This window comes from Oncorhynchus clarkii, chromosome 16 (genome assembly GCF_045791955.1).
Source record: "Oncorhynchus clarkii lewisi isolate Uvic-CL-2024 chromosome 16, UVic_Ocla_1.0, whole genome shotgun sequence".
NCBI classification, from domain to species: domain Eukaryota; kingdom Metazoa; phylum Chordata; class Actinopteri; order Salmoniformes; family Salmonidae; genus Oncorhynchus; species Oncorhynchus clarkii.
In genome coordinates, this window is record NC_092162.1 from 9,440,995 (window position 1) to 9,466,937 (window position 25,943).

Here is a 25,943-nt window from a genome sequence, read left to right on the forward strand (position 1 = left end):
TGGAATGGTCTGCCTACCCATGTGAGAGACGCAAAATCAGTCTCAACCTTTAAGTCTTTACTGAAGACTCATCTCTTCAGTGGGTAATATGATTGAGTGTAGCCCAGGAGTGTGAAGGTGAATGGAAAGGCTCTGGAGCAACGAACCGCCCTTGCTGTCTCTGCCTGGCCGGCTCCCCTCTTTCCACTGGGATTCTCTGCCTCTAACCCTAATACAGGGGCTGAGTCACTGGCTTACTGGTGCTCTTTCATGCCGTCCCTAGAAGGGGTGCGTCACTTGAATAGGTTGAGTCACTGATGTGCTCTTCCTGTATGGGTTGGCACCCCCCCCCCCCCCCCACCCTAGGGTCAGTTTGTTATATCTGGAGTACTTCTCCTGTCTTATCTGGTGTCCTGTGTGAATTTAAGTATGCTCTCTCTAATTCTCTCTTTCTCTCTTTCTCTCTTTCTCTCGGAGGACCTGAGCCCTAGGACCATGCCTCAAGACTAACTGGCATGATGACTCCTTGCTGTCCCCAGTCCACCTGGCCGTGCTGCTGCTCCAGTTTCAACTGATCTGCCTGTGGCTATGGAATCCTGACCTGTTCACCGGACGTGCTACCTGTCCCAGACCTGCTGTTTTCAACTATCTAGAGACAGCAGGAGTGGTAGAGATACTTTTAATGATCTTTTAATGACTGACATTTACTCCTGACGTGCTGACTTGCTGCACCCTCGACAACTACTGTGATTATTATTATTTGACCATGCTGGTCATTTATGAACATTTGAACATCTTGGCCTTGTTCTGTTATAATCTCAACCCAGCACAGCCAGAAGAGGACTGGCCACCCCTCATAGCCTGGTTCCTCTCAAGGTTTCTTCCTAGGTTTTGGCCTTTCTAGGGAGTTTTTCCTAGCAAACGTACTTCAACACCTGCATTGCTTGCTGTTTGGGGTTTTAGGCTGGGTTTCTGTACAGCACTTTGAGATATCAGCTGATGTACAAAGGGCTATATAAATACATTTGATGTGATTTGATTGTATAGTGTGTGTGTGGCAGGATTAAAATGATAGCAAAAAACAACATTGAGAGTGCTCTGAACCTGGTGCTGGAGGAGGTACTCAGCTGGAGGTTGAATGTTTGAAGGGGTACGGGACTATAAAGAGTTGGGGAACCACTGATCTAGTGTATATTTAAATCATTACCACTCTCAGGAGAGTGGTACTTAGCAGAGAGCTGGGCAAAGCGGCATTTAAAATAAATAAATACGACGACTGTGTCCTTGAGAGTATTAACATCCATAATCCAATGTGCCTTGTCATTGTCAAAGGACTGGCTGGCTCAGTGAAGTGGTTGCCTACTTTTGCTTGACACAGCAAGTCCAAATCTCCAACCAACTCTGCCAGTTTTGGCACAGAGTTTGGGGCCATAGAGTAGTCACATGATTGGCCACATGGTGGCACTACAGGAAAGGAAGTGAATAGATGAATAGACAATTTCTATGTTTCCAGATTGATAATGCAGTGCATGCTTTATTCATAATCATAGCACGAATTAACCAAAAAAGTCCATCAGACTCCTTTATCATGCCAAAACTTTTTTAATATTTTGAATGAACTAATAACAATTCTAGACATAGAGCAGTATCACTTCCTATCACAAACTACTCAAATTAGCTTTAGAATAGATACGATTGCACTGGAGAGACACCCTCATTTGGTTGTTCATATGGCATTACGGGATCCATTGTTGATCTGTGTTGGATTATCTAGCCAGGGCCAGACCCACCATGTTCTGGGCTCTGCTGAAGATGGAATAGTACTGTCGGATGAAGATGTCACCCAGAATCCACAGGTCGGAGCTACTAGACGAGAGACCGGTACGGCAGCCATAGTAGGTGGACTGTACGGGTGGCAGAGAGAGAGAGAACTTGTCAAAACAATGTTACGATCACTTCATGGCTACGTAAGATCAACCACAGACACACACACACACAAACACACACACAAACACACACACACCTGGCGGACGTAGGTGGAGGCTGGGAGAGTGAAGGCCTGTCCGTGGATGTGGAAGACCATCGATGGCATGTTGTTGATGTTGTTACAGTTCACCACATTCTGAAAAAGAGAGAGAGACAAATAGAGGGAGGAGAGAGAGGTATGAGAGGAGAGAAAGACAATGAATTAAACAGCATTTGCTTTGTGAGGTAGACTGTGTGAGTTATTTTCTGGTTCTTGTTGAGTTATGTCAGTAGTGGTGATGGGAACACATCATTAACACAACGTTATGCCTGGTTCTATGTGACACATCACCAAAACAATATCACATGACTTACGTCACCGTTGGCGGAGTAGGCTCCCACAGCACGGGCCATGCTGGAGATGTCGGCCTGAGGTCCCACAATATTAGAGGTGCCGGTGTCCACAATAGCCTGGCAGCCGCCGTTACAGGCCACAATCTGGCCGTTCACAGTCACACTGCAATGGACACACAGATATACACAGATCAGGAAGAGATGGCTGCTTGAGATCGGTACTTAACCACTTCATCTTCCAGTTACATAGGATTATATAACCCATTAATAACCATTTATAACCCTATAAAATGTACTGTAACTGCAACAGTACCTGTCGACGGTGATCTGCCAGTACATCTCAGAGGACAGGGGGATCCATGCGATCTGGCCGTAGTAGTGGTTGGTGTCAACTCCTCCGAAGGTCACCATGCTACCTACCGCAGAGTTACTGGAGATGGACGACAACAGAGAGCAAGAGGGAGAGGGGGGGGGGGGGGGGGTGAGGGGAGAGAGAAGGGGGAGAGAGAGAGAGAGAGAGAGAGAGAGAGAGAGAGAGAGAGAGAGAAAGACAGAGAGAGAGGGGGGAGTGTGAGGGGGAGAGAGGGGGGAGAGAGAGAGAGAGAGAGAGAGAGACAGAGAGAGAGAGAGAGAGAGAGAGAGAGAGAGAGAGAAGTTGCGTCAGTCTGGCAAGCCATGATGGTTTGTGGGAGCCATGTAGCTCTGGTCAACAGTAGTGCACTATATAGGGTTCCATTTCAGAAATAGCCCTGGTTGACCTCCACTCTGACCACTCACCGAGTCAGGTAGACAGAGAACATGTCCTGGTTGACGAGATGCTGGGTCATCATGTTGTCAAAGACTGGTGTGGCCTGAGAGGCAGCCAGGCGGGGGTAAGCCAGACCCAGGATACCATCAGCCTTCATATGAGCCATGAAGGGTGCCTCCGATTGACTCAGCCCAAAGATCTGGTTCTTCACAGGGATCCCACCCACCTACAGAGGACCAGGAAGAGGATGAAGAGGAGGAGAAGAAGAGGGGAGACGAAGAAGGAAGGATAATATTTGAGATAGTACTGAAAGCTACACAACGTTTCCAGTCCGCATGTTGTTGTGATGAATTCTGTTCCTTACCACAACGGTGTCAAAGCCCTCGAAGCCAGTCATACTGCCAGTACCGTATTGGATGGACAGGCTCTTCCCAGCATTCTTGAAGGTAGAGGACAAACCGGGGTTGAACCTGTTGTGGTTGGCTGGAAGGAGGGGAGACACGATTAGCCTGGGAGTGTTTGTGTGTCTGTGTGTTTGTGCGTGTGTGTGTGTGTGTTTGGGCGTGTGTGTGTTTGTGTTTGCGTGTTTGTGTGTGTTTGTGTGTGTTACAAACCGCAAGCTGCGCTGCTGCAGTAGACGGAGGGAATCCACAGGTTGGATGATCCAGTGTCAAAGATGACAGTGAAGGACTGAGGTGGAGTTCCAATGGAGATCACTCCAAAGTAAGCCAACTAGAGAAGATCAAATAATGAAATAATAATTTGTATTAATGAATACCTCCCCCTACAAAGTACGCCAACTAGAGAAGATCAAATAATGAAATAATAATTTGTATTAATGAATACCTCCCCCTACAAAGTACGCCAACTAGAGAAGATCAAATAATGAAATAATCATTTGTATTAATGAATACCTCCCCCTACCCTATGATTTTATAAGAATTAGCTGAATTACACCAGAATACCTATAGGTCATCAGTAATTCCAATTGTTGATTTCAAACTAAAGTTTCCCTGGTGGATCAATAATTAATTTAGGAAGAAGAGGCCAAAAGACTTGCTTCAGCCTTCTCTGCTGCCTTACATAGTGGAACGTGTTAAGTGCTATCCATTCTCATGCTTACATCAGCGTCGTTGGTCATCTGCTCGCTGGAGACATATAGGCTCTGGTCGTCAAACCTGGTGGGGTTGAAAGGGAACTTCCCTCTGTACTCATTCCACAGACCCTGCTCCTCCAGGCTCTCCCTGGCACTCTTCCCCTTGATCAGCGGCACCCTGTGGAGGAGGACAAAGTCTGGTTGGGCAAGCAGCTCAGTTCCAGCAGGTTTCTGGTCAAACCATTGTAATAAATGTTATGACAACATAGGCTAAACAACTGTCTGTGACTATTCAAATCATTCACTCATTTCGGGGTATTAAACCTTTCACTGCCTTCTGATCTGTTGCGTAATGTAAATATAGGAGAATAGCAGGAGAATAGCAGGAGAATAGCAGGAGTATAGCAGGAGTATAGCAGGAGAATAGCAGGAGAATAGCAGGAGTATAGCAGGAGAATAGCAGGAGAATAGCAGGGGTATATCAGGGGTATAACATGAGTATAGCAGGAGCACAGCAGGAGTATAACAGGAGAATAGCAGGAGTATAGCAGGAGAATAGCAGGAGAATAGCAGGAGAATAGCAGGGGTATATCAGGGGTATAACATGAGTATAGCAGGAGCACAGCAGGAGTATAACAGGAGAATAGCAGGAGTATAGCAGGGGTGTAGCAGGAGTATATCAGGGGTATAACAGGAGTATATCAGGGGTATAGCAGGGGTACAGCAGAGCATAACAGGTGTATAGCAGGAGTATAACAGGAGTATAGCAGGAGAATAGTAGGAGAATAGTAAGAGTATAGCAGGAGAATAGTAAGAGCATAGCACGATTACAGCAGGAGTATAGCAGGAGTATAGCAGGAGTACAGCAGGAGTACAGCAGAAGTATGACAATGGCATAGCAGGAGTATAACAGGAGTATAACAGGAGTAGAGCAGGGGTATTGCATGATTAACGTACTGGATGATGCATTCGGAGAGTGCCACCACGGCACAGAGAACGATAGCCCACTTCATGATGTGATGTCTGGTCTCCTCAGCAGTCACCTGTAGAACTCGTTCACCTGTGCAAAGAAGCAATTCCTCAATCAACCCATCAAAAGCAATGTATCGCAATTCTTTTGCTCAGCGCAAACAAGGCAAGGTAGAGACCTTGAGAGGAACCAGACTCACCTGTAGATGCCTGTGGATGAGTGATCTGAGACATGTGTGTGTGTTGTCTTATATACAGACGGTCCACAGTTCTAACTCTGCGTTCCTTTATCGCTACGATAAGAGAGTATCCACATGCCATGATAAGTAATGGTGAAATAATGGACGACCTCGAGACAATGTCAATCTGACGATAACCTGTACAGTATGTTGGTTCCAACGGCTACATTACAGTAATGTGTGTATGTATACTGTTGAAAAGTGCCAGTTCTAATCATATAATGGCTAACCTGCCAGACTTCTCTCTAGGATATGAGATGACTTGTGTAGACTCAGTGATATAAAGTAAAGGTCCCCACTTCCAAATACCCTCCTATCAGCACACTTTTCCCTCACACGGTTTACTTTTGGATTAGGCAGCCTTATTAAGGCTACTGTATCTCTGTTAGGACACGATACCTATCAGCCAGGGATTATTTCATTAACTAACATGGCACATTCACGAGAACATTCACAATGTTAACAAATATCTTGGTGATTATTTAAAGATGAATGTCACTATATGTTTCAAATATAAAACATAAGGGACATTCAACACAAAACACAGTGTTACTTCTGGGCCAAGTGGCCATATGTCTTCATTGATCATCAAGAAAAATATATATGTCCTTTGAGATTTAAAAAATAATCCTATTTAAATATTTTATTATTCAATAGATACACAAGAAGTAAAATCTAAACAACCCCAACCCCCAGAATACGTACAGTTGAAGTCAGAAGTTTACATACACCTTAGCCAAATACATTTAAACTCAGTTTTTCACAATTCCCGACATTTCATCCTAGTAAAAATGCCCTGTTTTAGGTCAGTCAGGATAACCACTTTATTTTAAGAATGTGAAATGTCAGAATAATAGTAGAGAGCTTTTTTATTTCAGCTTTTATTTCTTTCATCACATTCCCAGTGGGTCAGAAGTTTGCATACTAATTGAGTGTATTTGATAGCATTGCCTTTAAAACCTTTTGTGACAAGGGGGCATTATTTTCATTTTTGGAAAAATAACGTTCCCGTAGTAAACAGGATATTTTGTCAGGACAAGATGCTAGAATATGCATATAATTGACAGCTTAGGATAGAAAACACTCTAAAGTTTCAAAAAACTGTAAAAATATTGTCTGTGAGTATAACAGAACTGATATTGCAGGCGAAAGCCTGAGAAAAATCCAATCCGGAAGTGACTCATCTTTTGAAAGCTCTGTGTTCCAATGCGTCCCTATTGAGCAGTGAATGGGCTATCAACCAGATTACTTTTTCTCCATATTCCTCAAGGTGTCTACAGCATTGTGCAGTAGTTTTACGCATTTATGTTGAAGAATACCCGTAAGCGGCTACATTGCGCAAGTGGTCACCTGATGGCTCTCAGAGTGATTCTCGCGTAAAATACAGAGGTAGCCATTATTCCAATCGGTCCTACTGAAAATCCAATTGTCCCGGTGGATATATTATCGAATAGATATTTGAAAAACACCTTGGGGATTGATTATAAACAACGTTTGCCATGTTTCTGTCGATATTATGGATCTAATTTGGAATATTTTTTGTTTTTGTGACTGCAATTTCCGGTCGATTTCTCAGCCAAATGTGAAGAATAAACGGAGCTATTTCGCCTACAAAAAATTATATTTTTGGAAAAAAGGAACATTGGCTATCTAACTGTGAGTCTCGTGAGTGAAAACATCCGAAGCTCATCAAAGGTAAACAATTTCATTTGATTGCTTTTCTGATTTCCGTGACCAAGTTACCTGCTGCTAGCTGGACTTAATGCTATGCTAGGCTATAGATAAACTTACACAAATGCTTGTCTAGCTTTGGCTGTAAAGCATATTTTGAAAATCTGAGATGACAGGGTGATTAACAAAAGGCTAAGCTGTGTCTCAATATATTTCACTTGTGATTTTCATGAATAGGAATATTTTCTAGGAATATTTATGTCCGTTGTGTTATGCTAATTAGTGTCAGACGATGATTACGCTCCCGGACCCAGGATGGGGAGTCAATAGAGGTTAAATTGTTTAACTTGGGTCAAACGTTTCAGGTAGCCTTCCACAAGCTTCCCACCATAAGTTGGGTGAATTTTTTCGCCCATTCCTCCTGACAGAGTAACTGAGTCAGGTTTGTTGGCCTCCGTGCTTGCAAAAGCTTTTTCAGTTCTTCCCACATATTTCCCATAGGATTGAGTTCAGGGCTTTGTGAAGGCTACTATAATACCTTGACTTTGTTGTCCTTTTTGCCACAACTTTGGAAGAATGCTTGGGGTCATTGTCCATTTGGAAGACCCATTTGCGACCAGGCTTCAACTTCCTGACTGATGTCTTGAGATGTTGCTTCAACGTATCCACATAATGTTTTTTCCTCCGTGATGCCATCTACTTTGTGAAGTGCACCAGTCCCTCCTGCAGCAAAGCACCCCCACAACATGATGCTGCCACCCCCGTGCTTCACGGTTGGGATTGTGTCTTCGGCTTGCAAGCCTCCCCCTTTTTTCCTCCAAACATAACAATGGTCATTATGGCCAAACAGTTCTATTTTTGTTTCCAGACGACATTTCTCCAAAAAGTACGATCTTTGTCCCCATGTAGAGTTGCCAACTGTAGTCTGGCTTTTTTATGGCGGTTTTGGAGCAGTGGCTCCTTCCTTGCTGAGCTGCCTTTCAGGTTATGTTGATATAGGACTCGTTTTACTGTGGATATAGATACTTTTGTACCTGTTTCCTCCAGCATCTTCATAAGGTCCTTTGCTGTTGTTCTGGGATTGACTTGTACTTTTTACATTAAAGTACGTTCCTCTCTAGGAGGTAGAACGTGTCTCCTTCCTGAGCGGTATGACGTCTGCGTGGTCCTACGGTGTTTATACTTGCGTATTATTGTTTGTACAGATGAGCGTGGTACCTTCAGGCGTTTGGAAATTGCTCCCAAGGATGAACCAGACTTGTGGAGGTCTACAAGTTATTTTCTGAGGTCTTGGCTGATTTCTTTTGATTTTCCCATGATGTCAAACAAAGAGGCACTGAGTTTGAAGGTTGGCCTTGAAATACATCCACGGGTACACCTCCAATTGACTCAAATGACGTCAATTAGCCTATCAGAAACTTCTAAAGCCATGACATCCTTTTATGGAATTTCCCAAGCTGTTTAAAAGAACAGTCAACTTAGTGTATGTAAACTTCTGACCCACTGGAATTGTGATACAGTGAATTATAAGTGAAATAGTCTGTCTGTAAATAATTTTTTGAAAAACTACTTGTGTCATGCACAAAGTAGATGTCCTAACCGACTTGCCAAAACTATAGTTTGTGTTAAGTGTTATAAGTGTTACACTATAAGTCTTAAACAAATCTGCTTTGCAAACTCTTGGCATTCTCTCAACCAGCTTCATGAGGTCACCTGGAATGCATTTCAAATAACACGTGTGCCTTGTAAAGAGTTCATTTGTGGAATTTCTTTCCTTCTTAATGCGTTTCAGCCAATCAGTTGTAGTGTGACAAGGTAGGGGTGGTATCCAGAAGATAGCCCTATTTGGTAAAAGACCAAGTCCATATTATTGCAAGAACACCTCAAATAAGCAAAGAGAATTGACAGTCCATTACTTTAAGACATGAAGGTCAGTCAATCTGGAAAATGTCAAGAACTTTTGAAGTTTCTTCAAGTGCAATTGCAAAACCATCAAGCGCTATGATGAAACTGGCTCTCATGAGGACCGTCACAGGAATGGAAGACCCAGAGTTAGCTCTGCTGCAGAGGATAAGTTCATTAGAGTTAACTGCTCCTCAGGTTGGAGCCCAAATAAATGCTTCAAAGAGTTCAAGTCACAGACACTTCTCAACATCAACTCTTCAGAGGAGACTGTGTGAATCAGGCCTTCATGTTCGACTTGCTGCAAAAAAAAAACAATGGACATTAGACTATTGGAAATCATTCCGTTGGTCTGATTAGTCCAAACTTGAGATTTTTGGTTCCAACCATCGTGTCTTTCTAAGACGCAGAGTAGGCGAACGGATGATCTCTGCGTGTGTTGTTCCCACCCTGAAGCATGGAGGAGGAGGTGTGATTCTGTGGGGGTGCTTTGCTGGTGACACTGTCAGTCATTTACTTAGAATTCAGGGCACAATTAAACAGCATGGCTACCACAGCATTCTCCAGCGATACGCCATCCCATCTGGTGTGGGACAATCATCTGTACTTAGTGGGACAACAATTTGTTTTCAACAGAACAATGATCCAACACACCTCTAGGCTGTGTAAGGGCTATTTGACCAAGAAGGAGAGTGATGGAGTGCTGCATCAGATGACCTGGCCCCCACAATCACCCGAACTCAACCCATTTGAGATGTTTTGGGATGAGTTCAACTGCAGAGTGAAGGAAAAGCAGCCAACAAGTGCTCAGCATATGTGGGAACACATTCAATACTGTTGGAAAAGCATTCCAGGTGAAGCAGGTTGAGAGAATGCCAAGAGGGTGCAAAGCTGTCATCAAGGCAAAGGGTGGCTACTATTTGTTGAACACTTCTTTGGTTACTACATGTTTTCATATGTCTAATTTCAGAGTTTTTATTTTTTCACAATTATTCTACAATGTAGAAATAGTACAAATACATTAAAAAAAAAATTGAATGAGTAGGTGTGTCCAGACTGCTACAGTACGTATGCAGAATTTCTAATGCAGAAGCACTAGTAAATAGTTAAAAAATCTCATCATACATATGTAGAATTTCAAACGCAGAAGCACTAAAAAATAGGTAAACAACAGTGGGAAAACTTGTATCTTGAAGTATAGTACACACTTCATATCTTAGTGGAATCTTAAAGGTTCATACACTATATACACATAGTAGTAGGCACTTGAATCTATGTCAGTCTCTCTCACTCTCTCAATCTCTGTCTGTCTCAGGGCCCTCTGAAATATAGGTTTGCCCTGCACTTCGCTCCAGGGCCTTCATGTTGATCACTTCCACCTCCACTAGAAGCCTGGAAGCACTAGAAGCACTAGAAGCCTGGGGGGGCCTGCCTCGATGTCTAGTGTCTGCCTCGATGTCTAGGAAACTGGCTGGCTCCAGGACACCTGGAAGGCCTGGTGCCCACGCCCAGGCCAGAGCTCCTGTGGGTGGGCTTTGTTGCCTCAGAGAGTTAGGTGTCTCTGGGTGGGTGTGGGTGAGGTTGGAGAAAGGCCGACTCAGAGGAGGAACTGAAAATTTAAGGGAGGGAGGGATTGATTGAAGGAGGGAGGGCAGGAGAGAGGGGTAATGGGTTTACAAGAATGAGGAGAGGAAGAGAGTTAGATGATCAATGTCAAGAATAAAACCAGAAATATAAACGGTACAGCATATGTTCATTGCAGGAAATATGTTGGGAGCATTTAGTCAGGGCCAGATACTGTATGTCTAGAGCTTAGGTCTGGAGTGTAATGGTCAGGCAGGTCTTACGTGTGGGACAGAGAAGTGTTCCCGGGGGAGTAGCAGCTACTGTCTGATGTTGAGGGACTGTTGGACACTCCTGTGTCTGCTGCTATAGACCTCAGCAGGTCCTCCTCTGAAACACCACTGTTTTAGGTGTTGTCACACACACGTCAGACAGGGTTAGGACCTTGGATTGCAGGTTGTGACTGTGGCTGTAGCTGGGGTCTGGAGGCAGGTCAGACAGGGATGGACCCACACATGCAGGGGAGGAGGGGAGGTAGTTCAGGGAGGGGGGGGTTGGGGTGAGGAGGGTGAGGCGTAGCTTCCTCAGGGCTTTCGTCGTCTAGAGGCAGACGAGAAGGACCCAGGGATGACGCCAAGGCATGGCTGCGGGAAGACGTTCTGGGCTGGGGGTGTAGAACAGGAGGTCTGACTGAGGGTCCCACACCCCTGCATGCTGCACGTACTACGATCCAGGGCACACACACACTAATAGGTATTGTCGTGTTACCTATTTGAAACAGTACTACCTAAAGCCTCAATCTTCTGCCTTCCTTGTGTTCCAGTAGGATTTATTTTCACTTGTCTGACCGCTGCATGATGACAAGTTTCTCACACGACTGGTCTATCTGGGTGATGTTTTTTCTCACCTGAATGATCTGAATCTAGGATTATAGGGACTCTCCGCAACTATATTCAATGTGCGGAACAAAATTGAGGCTATGATTAAGAAGTTGGAGCTCTTCTCTGTCTGCATTAACAAGGACAACACACAGGTCTTTCCATCATTGTATGATGGACAATGTCAAATGTGATATAGCGAAGCACCTGAGTGAGTTGGGTGCGCAATTACACAGGTACTTTCCCGAAACGGATGACACAAACCACTGGATTTGTTATGCCTTTCATGCCCTGCCTCCAGTCCACTTACCGATATCTGAACAAGGAAGCCTCATCGGAATTGCAACAAGCGGTTCTGTGAAATTCTGATTTAATTTAACCAGAAGCCACTGCCAGATTACTGGATTGGGCTGCGCTCAGAGTTTCCTGCCTTGGCAAATCGCGCTTTTAAGACACTGATGCCCTTTGCAACCACGTACCTATGTGAGAGTGGATTCTCGGCCCTCACTAGCATGAAAAATAAATACAATAGAGTTATGTGCATCCTTTCAAGCACACGCTTTTCATTAACCTGTGGTGAGTTATTCACAATTGTATATGTAAAATGGTTAAATAAAGAGCAAAATTATTGATTATTGTGTTATTATTTGTGCCCTGGTCCTATAGGAGCTCTTTGTCACTTCCCACGAGCCGGGTTGTGGCAAAACACTCACACTCATTCTTATGTTTAATAAATGTATTGTATAGTGTGTGTGTGGCAGGCTTAAAATGATGGCAAAAAACAACATTGATTCCGGTGGGGTGTCCCCACCGAGGCAGTGGCAGTGCTGGCAACACTAGCTGCAGTAACTGATGGGGAGGGGGTCACACTCGGTATATTATTGTGACCCTGGTGGCACAACATCAAAAGTCTGAATGCATGGAGATGCTTGGGAATATGGTCAATACGGGGACCGTATTTTGGGTGTTTCAGGGAAAAGGTGTACATTTGACCTCCATCATCTAGGACGTGACAATGGTTCATAAAATCTACCCATTTCTGCCCATTTTTTTGCGTGGTCTTGCAGGCCTTCTGATGCAGCTGCAACAGTAAGTGCATTTGTAAATCAAGACCTTTCTTGAGTTGGGCTCTAGGATGGTGCAACTGTTGAAAATGTGAGTTTATGGTTGTGTGGGGGGGAAGGCTTGAGTGTGTGTGGGTGTATGTGTGTATCCCACAACCGTTGCAAAGGAGTAAAAGGTGTTAGGGACAATAGAGGATGATCCACAGCTAAATATAATACAAATCGAGGTGAGGGCGATGGAAATGCATTTGGCAGTTGATCTACTTCAATTGGGTAAATGGCACTGTGTGCTCTTTTCGAAGGATGGATCCCAGTCTGTTCAGGGCTATGGAATGTGGGGGGTCGGAGGTGGCATGGGGATGACGGCCCAGCTCGGGATGAGGAGGGCTTTTAGCGGGTGGAATGGTGGGGACCAATTGGAGGATTACTTAGTAGCAATGCAAATATCATGGCACAGCTACAGTATATAGACACTCAATCATCATGTTACTTTTTAATGGTACGTTTACAAACATATATTTTGATAAACAGAATTGAAAGTTGTGTCTCATTATGGTAGGTGGTGAAATAAGTATAGCCAGTTACAATTGTAATGGCCTAGCAGATAATACGAAAAGACGATCAGTATTTACCTGGATAAAAGAGAAGGAATATAATATATATTGTTTACAGGAAATTTTAGATGAAGTTTTGTGGAAAAAGACCTGGGGGGTGAAATATATTTCTCCCATGGGCAAAGAAATTCAAAAGGGGTCATGGTTTTAATTAACAGTAATTTTGATCCAAATGTGCAAATTGTCCAAACAGATTGTCAAGGTAGATGGATTATTATAAATATATTATTGGAAAATAAACAGATATGGCTTATTAACCTATACGGTCTGAATAATGATTATCCAAGCTTCTTTGAAAATATATATAAGAATTTATCAACTCTACAAGCAACACTAGACTCTATTATTATGGTGGGAGATTTTACGGTCTTAAATACCTCTATGGACCGGAAAGGAAATCACACTACAAACTATCACCCTCAGGCATTTAAGGAAATCATGAATGTCATGGATATATTGGATTTTTTTAACCTTTATTTCACTAGGCAAGAACAAATTCTTATTTTCAATGACAGCCTAGGAACAGTGGGTTAACTGTCTGTTCTGGGGCAGAACAACAGATTTGTACCTTGTCAGCTCGGGGGTTTGAACTTGCAACCTTCACAGTAACTAGTCCAACGCTCTAACCACTAGGCTACCCTGACAGAATTATTAGATATATGGAGACTTAAATACCCTGACCTAGTGAGATATACATGGCGGAGGCTTAATCATCTTGACTACTTTCTTATGCCATTCTCTCTGGCACCAAAAGTTTCAAAAGTGTTGATAGGGGACAGAATGCGGTCGGATCATCACATAATTGGCATATATATTACTCTTACAGATTTCCACGTGGGCGAGGATATTGGAAATTTAATCAAAGCCTACCAGCTGATAAATTGTTTAGATCTCGGGCAGAATAATTTATATCAGACTTTTTCAGACATAACATAGGTACAGCATATCCCTTTATTGTATGGGACACTTTTAAATGTGCCTTTAGAGGCCATGCAATTCAGTACTCATCTATAAAACAAAAGCAATTTAGATCAAAAGAGTCCATATTAACAAAGGAAATTGAAGGACTAACAGTACAGTTAGATAGCAATAAAAACGGTACCATAGAGACACAGAATAAGTTAGAGGAAAAACAAAAAGAAAGGGAGGAACTTATTCAAGAAAGATCCAGTGTAATATATTATAATAATAAAGCGAACTGGATGGAATATGGGGAAAAATACACCAAAGTATTTTTCAATCTTCAGCATAGAAATGCTACCAAAGAAAATGTATTAAAACTGGCTACAAAGGATGGAGTCATTCGTGATTCACCAAATGATATTTTGAAAGAGGAAGTAAAGTACTTTAAGAATATGTTTTTGTTTCAGCCACCTCCGTCTCCACTAAATTAAACTAATTGTATGGATTTTTTTCCTAATAATAATCTAAAATTAACATCTGTACAGAAAGACTCATGTGAAGGCCAAATTACAGAGGAGGAACTGCTTAATGCAATTGGGGCCTTTAAGGATAGGAAACCTCCAGGGCTGGATGGCATACCAGTGGAAGTATGCAAAACTTTTTTGGTATACTCAAAGGACCATTATTAGCATGTTTTAACCACTCCTATATAAATGGTAGATTATCAGACACGCAACAATAAGGTCTGATATCATCATTACTGAAACAGGACCCAAGTGGTATATATAAAGATCCAGTCCATTTAAAAAATTGGAGACCTCTTACACTTCAGTGTTGTGATGCAAAAATCCTTGCAAAATGCTTTGCGCATAGAATTAACAAGTATTGTCAGATATAATTAATTCAAATCAGACAGGTTTTTTACATGGACGATACATTGGGGATCATATAAAACAAGTACTGGAAACAATAGAAAACTATGAAATATCGGGGACACCAGGCCAGGTTTTCATAGCTGATTTTGAAAAGGCTTTTGATAAAGTACGACTGGAGTTTATATATAAATGCCTAGATTATTTCAATTTTGGGGATTCTATTTAAAATGGGTTTAAGTTATGTATAGTAATACTAGGTGTAAAATTGTAAATAATGGCTACATCTCAGAAAGTTTTAAAGTCTCTAGCGGAGTAAAACAAGGTTGTCCACTATCGGCATATCTATTTATTATTGCCATTGAAATGTTAGCTGTTAAGATTAGATCAAACAATAATATTAAGGGCTTAGAAATACGTGGCTTAAAAACTAAGGTGTCATTGTACGCTGATGATTCATGTTTTCTTTTAAAACCACAATTAGAGTGTCTCCACGGCCTCATAGAGGACCTAAAAACTTTTGCTATTCTCTCTGGATTAAAATCAAATTATGATAGTATATTACGTATTGGATCACTAAAAAATTCAAATTTTACATTACCATGTAGTTTACTAATAAAATGGTATGACCGATATGTGGACATACTTGGTATACAAATCCCAAAAGAAAGAAATGATCTCACTCCAATAAATGTTTATAGAAAGTTAGCAAAAATAGATAAAATCTTGCTACCATGGAAAGGAAAATACCTGTCTATTTATGGAAAAATCACCCTGATTAACTCTTTAGTCATATCACAGTTGACCAATTTGCTTCTGGTTTTGCGTACACCTAGTGACCTAGTGGCTTTTTAAATTATATGAACATAAAAATAATCAATTTTATTTGGAACTGGTTCTCTAGTAAATTGGTACAAATGTCTCATCCTATGTTCAAGAAGGGCCTTTTTCCCTTTATTCAGATTTGACCTTTATTTAACTAGGCACGTCAGTTAAGAACACATTCTTATTTTCAATGACTGCCTAGTGGGTTAACTGCCTGTTCAGGGGCAGAACAACAGATTTGCACCTTGTCAGCCCGGGGGTTTGAACTTGCAACCTTCTGGTTACTAGTCCAGCACTCTAACCACTAGCCTGACTGCCGCCCCAGATCACACCCACCCACTTTTGATTGTTCTAAAAGGAAATTATCTCCAAAATATCTTTATTTTTTAAACAAGCCTTAGAAAGTTGGTTGCAATTTCAGTTTAATCCACCTGAAAAGACAGAACAAATAATACAACAAATATTGTGGTTAAATTCAAATATACTAATTGATTAAAAAAAAACTGTATTTTTTGAAGAAGTTTTTTTTAAATATATAATTTTTGTGAATGATATCAAAAATAGGACAGGTGGAGTTATGTCACACATGCAGCTAACACAGACATATGCTCTACCCAAAATTACAACAAATTATTGCAGCATTACAACAAAAATGGAAGAGGCAAGTAGAAGGGGAAAAAAAGTAAGGAACTTGTATGTCGGCCCTGTATTAAAGAACATAAATGGTTAAAGAAAAGTGTGATAAATAAAAACATATACCAATTTCATTTAATTAAGGACCAAAAACTGACAGCTGTGCCATATAAATTGCAAAATAATTGGGAAGAGATTTTCGATGTACCCATTCCATGGCACATGGTTTATGAATTGATACGCAAAACAACGCCGGATGCAGAACTTCAAATTCTTCAATTTAAATTACTATACAAAATTCTTGCAACTGATAGAATGTTATATATATATATATATACAATCTTCCCAGCTCTGCAGATTCTGCTGTGAGGAGGCAGAGTCATTAGATCATTTATTTTGGTATTGTCCATATGTAGCTGACCCTGGTGCTGGAGGAGGTACGCAGCTGGAGGTTGAATGTTTGAAGGGGTACGGGACTATAAAGAGTGGGGGAACCACTGATCTAGTGTATATTTAAATCATTACCACTCTCAGGAGAGTGGTATTTAGCAGAGAGCTGGGCAAAGCGGCATTTTTTAAATATTTTACGACGACCGTGTCCTTGAGAGTATTAACATCCATAATCCAATGTGCCTTGTCATTATCAAAGGACTGGCTGGCTCAGTGAAGTGGTTGCCTACTTTTGCTTGACACAGCAAGTCCAAATCTCCAACCAACTCTGCCAGTTTTGGCACAGAGTTTGGGGCCATAGAGTAGTGACATTATTGGCCACATGGTGGCACTACAGGAAAGGAAGTTAATAGATTAATAGACAGTTTTTATGTTTCCAGATTGATAATGCAGTGCATGCTTTATTCATAATCATAGCACGAATGAACCAAAAAAGACCATCAGACTCCTTTATCATGCCAAAACTTGTTTAATATTTTGAATGAACTAATAACAATTCTAGACATAGAGCAGTATCTCTTCCTATCACAAACTACTCAAATTAGCTTTAGAATAGATACGATTGCACTGGAGAGACACCCTCATTTGGTTGTTCATATGGCATTACGGGATCCATTGTTGATCTGTGTTGGATTATCTAGCCAGGGCCAGACCCACCATGTTCTGGGCTCTGCTGAAGATGGAATAGTACTGTCGGATGAAGATGTCACCCAGAATCCACAGGTCGGAGCTACTAGACGAGAGACCGGTACGGCAGCCATAGTAGGTGGACTGTACGGGTGGCAGAGAGAGAGAGAACTTGTCAAAACAATGTTACGATCACTTCATGGCAACGTAAGATATACCACAGACACACACACACACACACACACACACAAACACACACACACACACCTGGCGGACGTAGGTGGAGGCTGGGAGAGTGAAGGCCTGTCCGTGGATGTGGAAGACCATCGATGGCATGTTGTTGATGTTGTTACAGTTCACCACATTCTGAAAAAGAGAGAGAGACAAATAGAGGGAGGAGAGAGAGGTATGAGAGGAGAGAAAGACAATGAATTAAACAGCATTTGCTTTGTGAGGTAGACTGTGTGAGTTATTTTCTGGTTCTTGTTGAGTTATGTCAGTAGTGGTGATGGGAACACATCATTAACACAACGTTATGCCTGGTTCTTTGTGACACATCACCAAAACAATATCACATGACTTACGTCACCGTTGGCGGAGTAGGCTCCCACAGCACGGGCCATGCTGGAGATGTCGGCCTGAGGTCCCACAATATTAGAGGTACCGGTGTCCACGATAGCCTGGCAGCCGCCGTTACAGGCCACAATCTGGCCGTTCACAGTCACACTGCAATGGACACACAGATATACACAGATCAGGAAGAGATGGCTGCTTGAGATCTGTACTTAACCATTTCATCTTCCAGTTACATAGGATTATATAACCCATTAATAACCATTTATAACCCTATAAAATGTACTGTAACTGCAACAGTACCTGTCGACGGTGATCTGCCAGTACATCTCAGAGGACAGGGGGATCCATGCGATCTGGCCGTAGTAGTGGTTGGTGTCAACTCCTCCGAAGGTCACCATGCTACCTACCGCAGAGTTACTGGAGATGGACGACAACAGAGAGCAAGAGGGAGAGGGGGGGGGTGAGGGGAGAGAGGGGGAGAGAGAGAGAGAGAGAGAGAGAGAGAGAGAGAGAGAGAGAGAGAGAAGTTGCGTCAGTTAATATTTCCATGTCTGGCAAGCCATAATGGTTTGTGGGAGCCATGTAGTTCTGGTCAACAGTAGTGCACTATACAGGCAATAGGGTTCCATTTCAGAAATAGCCCTGGTTGACCTCCACTCTGACCACTCACCGAGTCAAGTAGACAGAGAACATGTCCTGGTTGACGAGATGCTGGGTCATCATGTTGTCAAAGACTGGTGTGGCCTGAGAGGCAGCCAGGCGGGGGTAAGCCAGACCCAGGATACCATCAGCCTTCATATGAGCCATGAAGGGTGCCTCCGATTGACTCAGCCCAAAGATCTGGTTCTTCACAGGGATCCCACCCACCTACAGAGGACCAGGAAGAGGATGAAGAGGAGGAGAAGAAGAGGGGAGACGAAGAAGGAAGGATAATATTTGAGATAGTACTGAAACCTAAAAAATGTTTCCAGTCCTCATGTTGTTGTGATGAATTCTGTTCCTTACCACAACGGTGTCAAAGCCCTCGAAGCCAGTCATACTGCCAGTACCGTATTGGATGGACAGGCTCTTCCCAGCATTCTTGTAGGTAGAGGACAAACCGGGGTTAAACCTGTTGTGGTTGGCTGGAAGGAGGGGAGACACGATTAGCCTGGGAGTGTTTGTGTGTGTGTGTGTTTGGGCGTGTGTGTGTGTGTGTGTGTGTGTGTGTGTGTGTGTGTGTGTGTGTGTGTGTGTGTGTGTGTGTGTGTGTGTGTGTGTGTGTGTGTGTGTTTAGGCGTGTGTGTGTGTGTGCGTGTGTGTGTGTGTGTTTAGGCGTGTGTGTGTTACAAACCGCAAGCTGCGCTGCTGCAGTAGACGGAGGGAATCCACAGGTTGGATGATCCAGTGTCAAAGATGACAGTGAAGGACTGAGGTGGAGTTCCAATGGAGATCACTCCAAAGTAAGCCAACTAGAGAAGATCAAATAATGAAATAATAATTTGTATTAATGAATACCTCCCCCTACAAAGTACGCCAACTAGAGAAGATCAAATAATGAAATAATCATTTGTATTAATGAATACCTCCCCCTACCCTATGATATTATAAGAATTAGCTGAATTACACCAGAATACCTATAGGTCATCAGTAATCGAATTGTTGATTTCAAACTAAAGTTTCCCTGGTTGATCAATAATTAATTTAGGAAGAAGAGGCCAAAAGACTTGCTTCAGCCTTCTCTGCTGCCTTACATAGTGGAACGTGTTAAGTGCTATCCATTCTCATGCTTACATCAGCGTCGTTGGTCATCTGCTCGCTGGAGACATATAGGCTCTGGTCGTCAAACCTGGTGGGGTTGAAAGGGAACTTCCCTCTGTACTCATTCCACAGACCCTGCTCCTCCAGGCTCTCCCTGGCACTCTTCCCCTTGATCAGCGGCACCCTGTGGAGGAGGACAAAGTCTGGTTGGGCAAGCAGCTCAGTTCCAGCAGGTTTCTGGTAAAACCATTGTAATAAATGTTATGACAACATAGGCTAAACAACTGTGTGTGACTATTCAAATCATTCACTCATTTCGGGGTATTAAACCTTTCACTGCCTTCTGATCTGTTGCGTAATGTAAATATAGGGGGATAGCAGTAATATAACATGAGTATAGCAGGAGAATAGCATGAGTATAGCAGGAGTATAGCAGGAGTATAGCAGGAGAATAGCAGGAGTATAGCAGGATTATAGCAGGGGTATATCAGGAGTCTAACAGGAGTATGGCAGGAGTATAACAGGTGTATAGCAGGAGTATAACAGGAGTATAGCAGGAGTATAGCAGGAGTATAGCAGGAGTATAGCAGGGGTATAGCATGATTAACGTACTGGATGATGCATTCGGAGAGTGCCACCACGGCACACAGAACGATAGCCCACTTCATGATGTGATGTCTGGTCTCCTCAGCAGTCACCTGTGGAACTCGTTCACCTGTGCAAAGAAGCAATTTGTCAATCAATCCATCAAACGCAATGTATCGCAATTCTTTTGCTCAGCGCAAACAAGGCAAGGTAGAGACCTTGAGAGGAACCAGACTCACCTGTAGATGCCTGTGGATGAGTGATCTGAGACATGTGTGTGTGTTGTCTTATATACAGACGGTCCACAGTTCTAACTCTGCGTTCCTTTATCGCTACGATAAGAGAGTATCCACATGCCATGATAAGTAATGGTGAAATAATGGACGACCTCGAGACAATGTCAATCTGACGATAACCTGTACAGTATGTTGGTTCCAACGGCTACATTACAGTAATGTGTGTATGTATACTGTTGAAAAGTGCCAGTTCTAATCATATAATGGCTAACCTGCCAGACTTCTCTCTAGGATATGAGATGACTTGTGTAGACTCAGTGATATAAAGTAAAGGTCCCCACTTCCAAATACCCTCCTATCAGCACACCTTTCCCTCACACGGTTTACTTTTGGATTAGGCAGCCTTATTAAGGCTACTGCATCTCTGTTAGGACACGATACCTATCAGCCAGGGATTATTTCATTAACTAACATGGCACATTCACGAGAACATTCACAATGTTAACAAATATCTTGGTGATTATTTAAAGATGAATGTCACTATATGTTTCAAATAGAAAACATAATGGACATTCAACACAAAACACAATGTTACTTCTGGGCCAAGTGGCCATATGTCTTCATTGATCATCAAGAAAAATATATATGTCCTTTCAGATTTAAAAAAGAATCCTATTTAAATATTTTATTATATAATAGATACACAAGAAGTAAAATGTAAACAATCCCAACCTCCAGAATACGTACAGTTGAAGTCAGAAGTTTACATACACCTTAGCCAAATACATTTCAACTCAGTTTTTCACAATTCCCGACATTTCATCCTAGTAAAAATTCCCTGTCTTAGGTCAGTTAGGATCACCACTTTATTTTAAGAATGTGAAATATCAGAATAATAGTAGTGAGAATTTTTTTATTTCAGCTTTTATTTATTTCATCACATTCCCAGTGGGTCAGAAGTTTACATACTAATTGAGTGTCTTTGGTAGCATCGCCTTTAAATTGTTTAACTTGGGTCAAACGTTTCAGGTAGCCTTCCACAAGCTTCCCACAATAAGTTGGGTGAATTTTGGCCCATTCCTCCTGACAGAGTAACTGAGTCAGGTTTGTTGGCCTCCATGCTTGCAAAAGCTTTTTCAGTCCATTTGGAAGACCCATTTGCGACCAAGCTTTAACTTCCTGACTGATGTCTTGAGATGTTGCTTCAACATATTACGTAATTTTTTTCTCTCCATGATGTCATCTATTTTGTGACGTGCACCAGTCCCTCCTGCAGCAAAGCACCCTCACAACATGATGCTGCCACCCCCGTGCTTCACGGTTGGGATGGTGTTCTTTGGCTTGCAAGCCTCCCACTTTTTCCTCCAAACATAACAATGGTCATTATGGCCAAACAGTTCTATTTTTATTTCATCAGACCAGCCGACATTTCTCCAAAAAGTACGATCTTTGTCCCCATGTACAGTTGCCAACTGTAATCTGGCTTTTTTATGGCGGTTTTGGAGCAGTGGCTCCTTCCTTGCTGAGCTGCCTTTCAGAATATGTCGATATAGGACTTGTTTTACTGTGGATATAGATACTTTTGTACTTGTTTCCTCCAGCATCTTCACAAGGTACTTTGCTGTTGTTCTGGGATTGACTTGCACCTTTCACATTAAAGTAAGTTCCTCTCTAGGAGGTAGAACGTGTCTCCTTCCTGAGCGGTATGACATCTGCGTGGTCCTAAGGTGTTTATACTTGCGTATCATTGTTTGTACAGATGAATGTGGTACCTTCAGGCATTTGGAAATTGCTCCCAAGGATGAACCAGACTTGTGGAGGTCTACAATTATTTTTCTGAGGTCTTGGCTGATTTCTTTTGATTTTCCCATGATGTCAAACAAAGAGGCACTGAGTTTGAAGGTTGGCCTTGAAATACATCCAGAGGTACACCTCCAATTGACTCAAATTATGTCAATTAGCCTATCAGAAACTTCTAAAGCCATGATATCCTTTTATGGAATTTTCAAAGCTGTTTAAAGGAACAGTCAACTTAGTGTATGTAAACTTCTGACCCACTGGAATTGTGATACAGTGAATTGTAAGTGAAATAATCTGTCTGTAAACAAAGTAGATGTCCTAACCGACTTGCCAAAACTATTGTTTGTGTTAAGTGTTATAAGTGTTACACTATAAGTTATAAACAAATCAGCTTTGCAAACTCTTGGCATTATCTCAACCAGCTTCATGAGGTCACCTGGAATGCATTTCAAATAACACGTGTGCCTTGTAAAGAGTTCATTTGTGGAATTTCTTTCCTTCTTAATGCGTTTCAGCCAATCAGTTGTAGTGTGACAATGTAGGGGTGGTATACAGAAGATAGCCCTATTTGGTAAAAGAGCAAGTCCATATTATGGCAAGAACAGCTCAAATAAGCAAAGAGAAATTACAGTCCATCATTACTTTAAGACATGAAGGTCAGTCAATCTGGAAAATGTCAAGAACTTTTGAAGTTTTCTTCAAGTGCAGTCGCAAAACCATCAAGCGCTATGATGAAACTGGCTCTCATGAGGACCGTCACAGGAATGGAAGACCCAGAGTTAGCTCTGCTGCAGAGGATAAGTTCATTAGAGTTAACTGCACCTCAGGTTGGAGCCCAAATAAATGCTTCAAAGAGTTCACGTCACAGACACTTCTCAACATCAACTCTTCAGAGGAGACTGCATGAATCAGGCCTTCATGTTCGACTTGCTGCAAAGAAACCACTACTAAAGGACACCAATAAGAAAAAGAGGCTTGATTGGGCCAAGAAACACGAGCAATGGACATTAGACTAGTGGAAATCATTCCGTTGGTCTGATTAGTCCAAATTTGAGATTTTTGGTTCCAACCATTGTGTCTTTCTGAGACGCAGAGTAGGCGAACGGATGATCTCTGCGTGTGTGGTTCCCACCGTGAAGCATGGAGGAGGAGGTGTGATTCTGTTGAGGTGCTTTGCTGGTGACACTGTCCGTGATTTATTTAGAATTCAAGGCACACTTAACCAGCATGGCTACCACAGCATTCTCCAGCGATACGCCATCCCATCTGGTCTGGGACAATCATCTGCACTTAGTGGGTCTATAATTTGTTTTTCAACAGAACAATGATCCAACACACCTCTAGGCTGTGTAAGGGCTATTTGACCAAGAAAGAGAGTGATGGAGTGCTGCATCAGATGACCTGGCCCCCACAATCCCCCGACCTCAACCCATTTGAGATGGTTTGGGATGAGTTTGACTGCAGAGGGAAGGAAAAGCAGCCAACAAGTGTTCAGCATATGTGGGAATTCCTTCAAGACTGTTGGAAAAGCATTCCAGGTGAAGCTGGTTGAGAGAATGCCAAGAGGGTGCAAAGCTGTCATCAAGGCAAAGGGTGGCTACTATTTGTTGAACACTTTTTTGGTTACTACATGATTTCATATGTCTAATATCAGAGATTTTATGTCTTCACTATTATTCTACAATGTAGAATTTCAAACGCAGAAGCACTAAAAAATAGGTAAACAACAGTGGGAAAACTTGTATCTTGAAGTATAGTACACACTTCATATCTTAGTGGAATCTTAAAGATTCATACACTACATACACATAGTAGTAGGCACTTGAATCTATGTCACTCTCTCTCTCTCGATTTCTCTCTCACTCTCTCAATCTCTGTCTGTCTCAGGGCCTTCTGAAATCCAGGTTTGCCCTGCACCTCGCTCCAGGGCCTTCATGTTGATCATTTCCACCTCCACTAGAAGCCTGGGGGGGCCTCTCAGCTGAATCAGCCGAGTGAGAGCTCCCTGAGTGTCTGCCTCGATGTCTAGGAAACTGGCTGGCTCCAGGACACCTGGAAGGCCTGGTGCCCACGCCCAGGCCTGTGGGTGGGCTTTGTTGCCTCAGAGAGTTAGGTGTCTCTGGGTGGGTGTGGGTGAGGTTGGAGAAAGGCAGACTCAGGGGAGGAACTGCAAATGCAAGGGAGGGAGGGATTAATTGATGGAGGGAGGGCAGGAGAGAGGGGTAATGGGGTTTACAAGAATGAGGAGAGGAAGAGAGTTAGATGATCAATGTCAAGAATAAAACCAGAAATATAAACGGTACAGCATATGTTCATTGCAGGAAATATGTTGGGAGCATTTAGTCAGGGCCAGATACAGTATGTCTAGAGCTTAGGTCTGGAGTGTAGTGGTCAGGCAGGTCTTACGTGTGGAACAGAGAAGTGTTCCCGGGGGAGTAGCAGCTACTGTCTGATGTTGAGGGACTGTTGGACACTCCTGTGTATGCTGCTATAGACCTCAGCAGGTCCTCCTCTGAAACACCACTGTTTTAGGTGTTGTCACACACACGTCAGACAGGGTTAGGACCTTGGATTGCAGGTTGTGACTGTGGCTGTAGCTGGGGTCTGGAGGCAGGTCAGACAGGGATGGACCCACACATGCAGGGGAGGAGGGGAGGGAGTTGAGGGAGGGGGGTGGGGGGGGGTGAATAGGGTGAGGCGTAGCTTCATCAGGGCTTTCGTCATCTAGAGGCAGACGGGAAGGACCCAGGGATGACGCCAAGGCATGGCTGTGGGAAGACGTTATGGGCTGGGGGTGTAGAACAGGAGGTCTGACTGAGGGTCCCACACCACTGCATGCTGCACTTACTACGACCCAGGACACACACACACAAATAGGTATTGTCGTGTTACCTATTTGAAATAGTACTACCTAAAGCCTCAATCTTCTGCCTTCCTTGTGTTCCAGTAGGCATGTGAATATGAGACTATGAAGTCTGGCAATGTAAGGCTACAGCATTTACCCGTGTTGTCGGTCTCCAGGTGAAACAGGTCCAGACCACAGCGTTGGAACGTTCCCTCACCTTCCCTCTGCGGGTGGCGTAAGCTGTTTTTAGTATCATCGGATGGGGCCACAGTGTCTCCTGACCCCTCCTGTCTCAGCCTCCAGTATTTATGCTGCAGTAGTTTATGTGTCGGGGGGCTAGGGTCAGTTTGTTATATCTGGAGTACTTCTCCTGTCTTATCCGGTGTCCGGTGTGAATTTAAGTATGCTCTCTCTAATTCTCTCTTTCTCTCTTTCTCGGAGGACCTGAGCCCTAGGACCATGCCTCAGGACTACCTGGCATGATGACTCCTTCCACCCGGCACAGCCAGAAAAAGACTGGCCACCCCTCATAGCCTGGTTCCTCTCTAGGTTTCTTCCTAGGTTTTGGCCTTTGTAGGGAGTTTTTCCTAGCCACCGTGCTTCTACACCTGCATTGCTTGCTGTTTGGGGTTTTAGGCTGGGTTTCTGTACAGCACTTTGAGATATCAGCTCATGTACGAAGGGCTATATAATTAAATTTGATTTGATTTGTGTGTGTGTGTGTGTGTGTGTGTGTGTGTGTGTGTGTGTGTGTGTGTGTGTGTGTGTGTGTGTGTGTGTGTGTGTGTGTGTGTGTGTGTGTGTGTGTG

The 25,943-nt window shown here is 42.9% G+C and overlaps 2 protein-coding genes across 2 annotated transcripts; both read right to left on the reverse strand.

Moving 5' to 3' along the window:
• Positions 1-1,582: 1,582 nt before the first annotated feature.
• LOC139367439 (pepsin A-like) lies at positions 1,583-5,200 on the reverse strand. Its single transcript, XM_071105643.1, has 9 exons — positions 5,100-5,200; positions 4,170-4,320; positions 3,661-3,778; positions 3,411-3,529; positions 3,076-3,272; positions 2,612-2,728; positions 2,320-2,461; positions 2,003-2,101; positions 1,583-1,883 (listed from the first exon to the last, which is right to left on the reverse strand). Exons 1-9 carry the CDS (start codon positions 5,153-5,155, stop codon positions 1,746-1,748), a joined length of 1,137 nt encoding a protein of 378 aa, XP_070961744.1. The 5' UTR covers positions 5,156-5,200; the 3' UTR covers positions 1,583-1,745.
• An 11,981-nt stretch (positions 5,201-17,181) lies between these two features.
• On the reverse strand, positions 17,182-20,363 carry LOC139367440 (pepsin A-like). Its single transcript, XM_071105645.1, has 9 exons — positions 20,281-20,363; positions 19,702-19,852; positions 19,262-19,379; positions 18,934-19,052; positions 18,599-18,795; positions 18,229-18,345; positions 17,937-18,078; positions 17,620-17,718; positions 17,182-17,496 (listed from the first exon to the last, which is right to left on the reverse strand). The coding sequence occupies exons 1-9, from the start codon at positions 20,334-20,336 to the stop codon at positions 17,359-17,361; spliced, it is 1,137 nt and encodes a 378-aa protein (XP_070961746.1). The 5' UTR covers positions 20,337-20,363; the 3' UTR covers positions 17,182-17,358.
• Positions 20,364-25,943: the final 5,580 nt, after the last annotated feature.

Excerpts from the sequence above, each read along its gene's own strand:
- LOC139367440 (XM_071105645.1), bottom strand. The coding sequence starts at position 20,336 with ATGAAGTGGGCTATCGTTCTGTGTGCCGTGGTGGCACTCTCCGAATGC. Across the intron at positions 19,053-19,261 it reads CTGCAGCAGCGCAGCTTGCG|CCAACCACAACAGGTTTAAC; the intron begins GTTTGTAACACA and ends CCCTCCTTCCAG. Across the intron at positions 17,497-17,619 it reads CCTCCACCTACGTCCGCCAG|TCCACCTACTATGGCTGCCG; the intron begins GTGTGTGTGTGT and ends CCACCCGTACAG.
- LOC139367439 (XM_071105643.1), bottom strand. The coding sequence starts at position 5,155 with ATGAAGTGGGCTATCGTTCTCTGTGCCGTGGTGGCACTCTCCGAATGC. Across the intron at positions 3,530-3,660 it reads CTGCAGCAGCGCAGCTTGCG|CCAACCACAACAGGTTCAAC; the intron begins GTTTGTAACACA and ends CCCTCCTTCCAG. Across the intron at positions 2,729-3,075 it reads TTCTCTGTCTACCTGACTCG|TAACTCTGCGGTAGGTAGCA; the intron begins GTGAGTGGTCAG and ends GTCCATCTCCAG.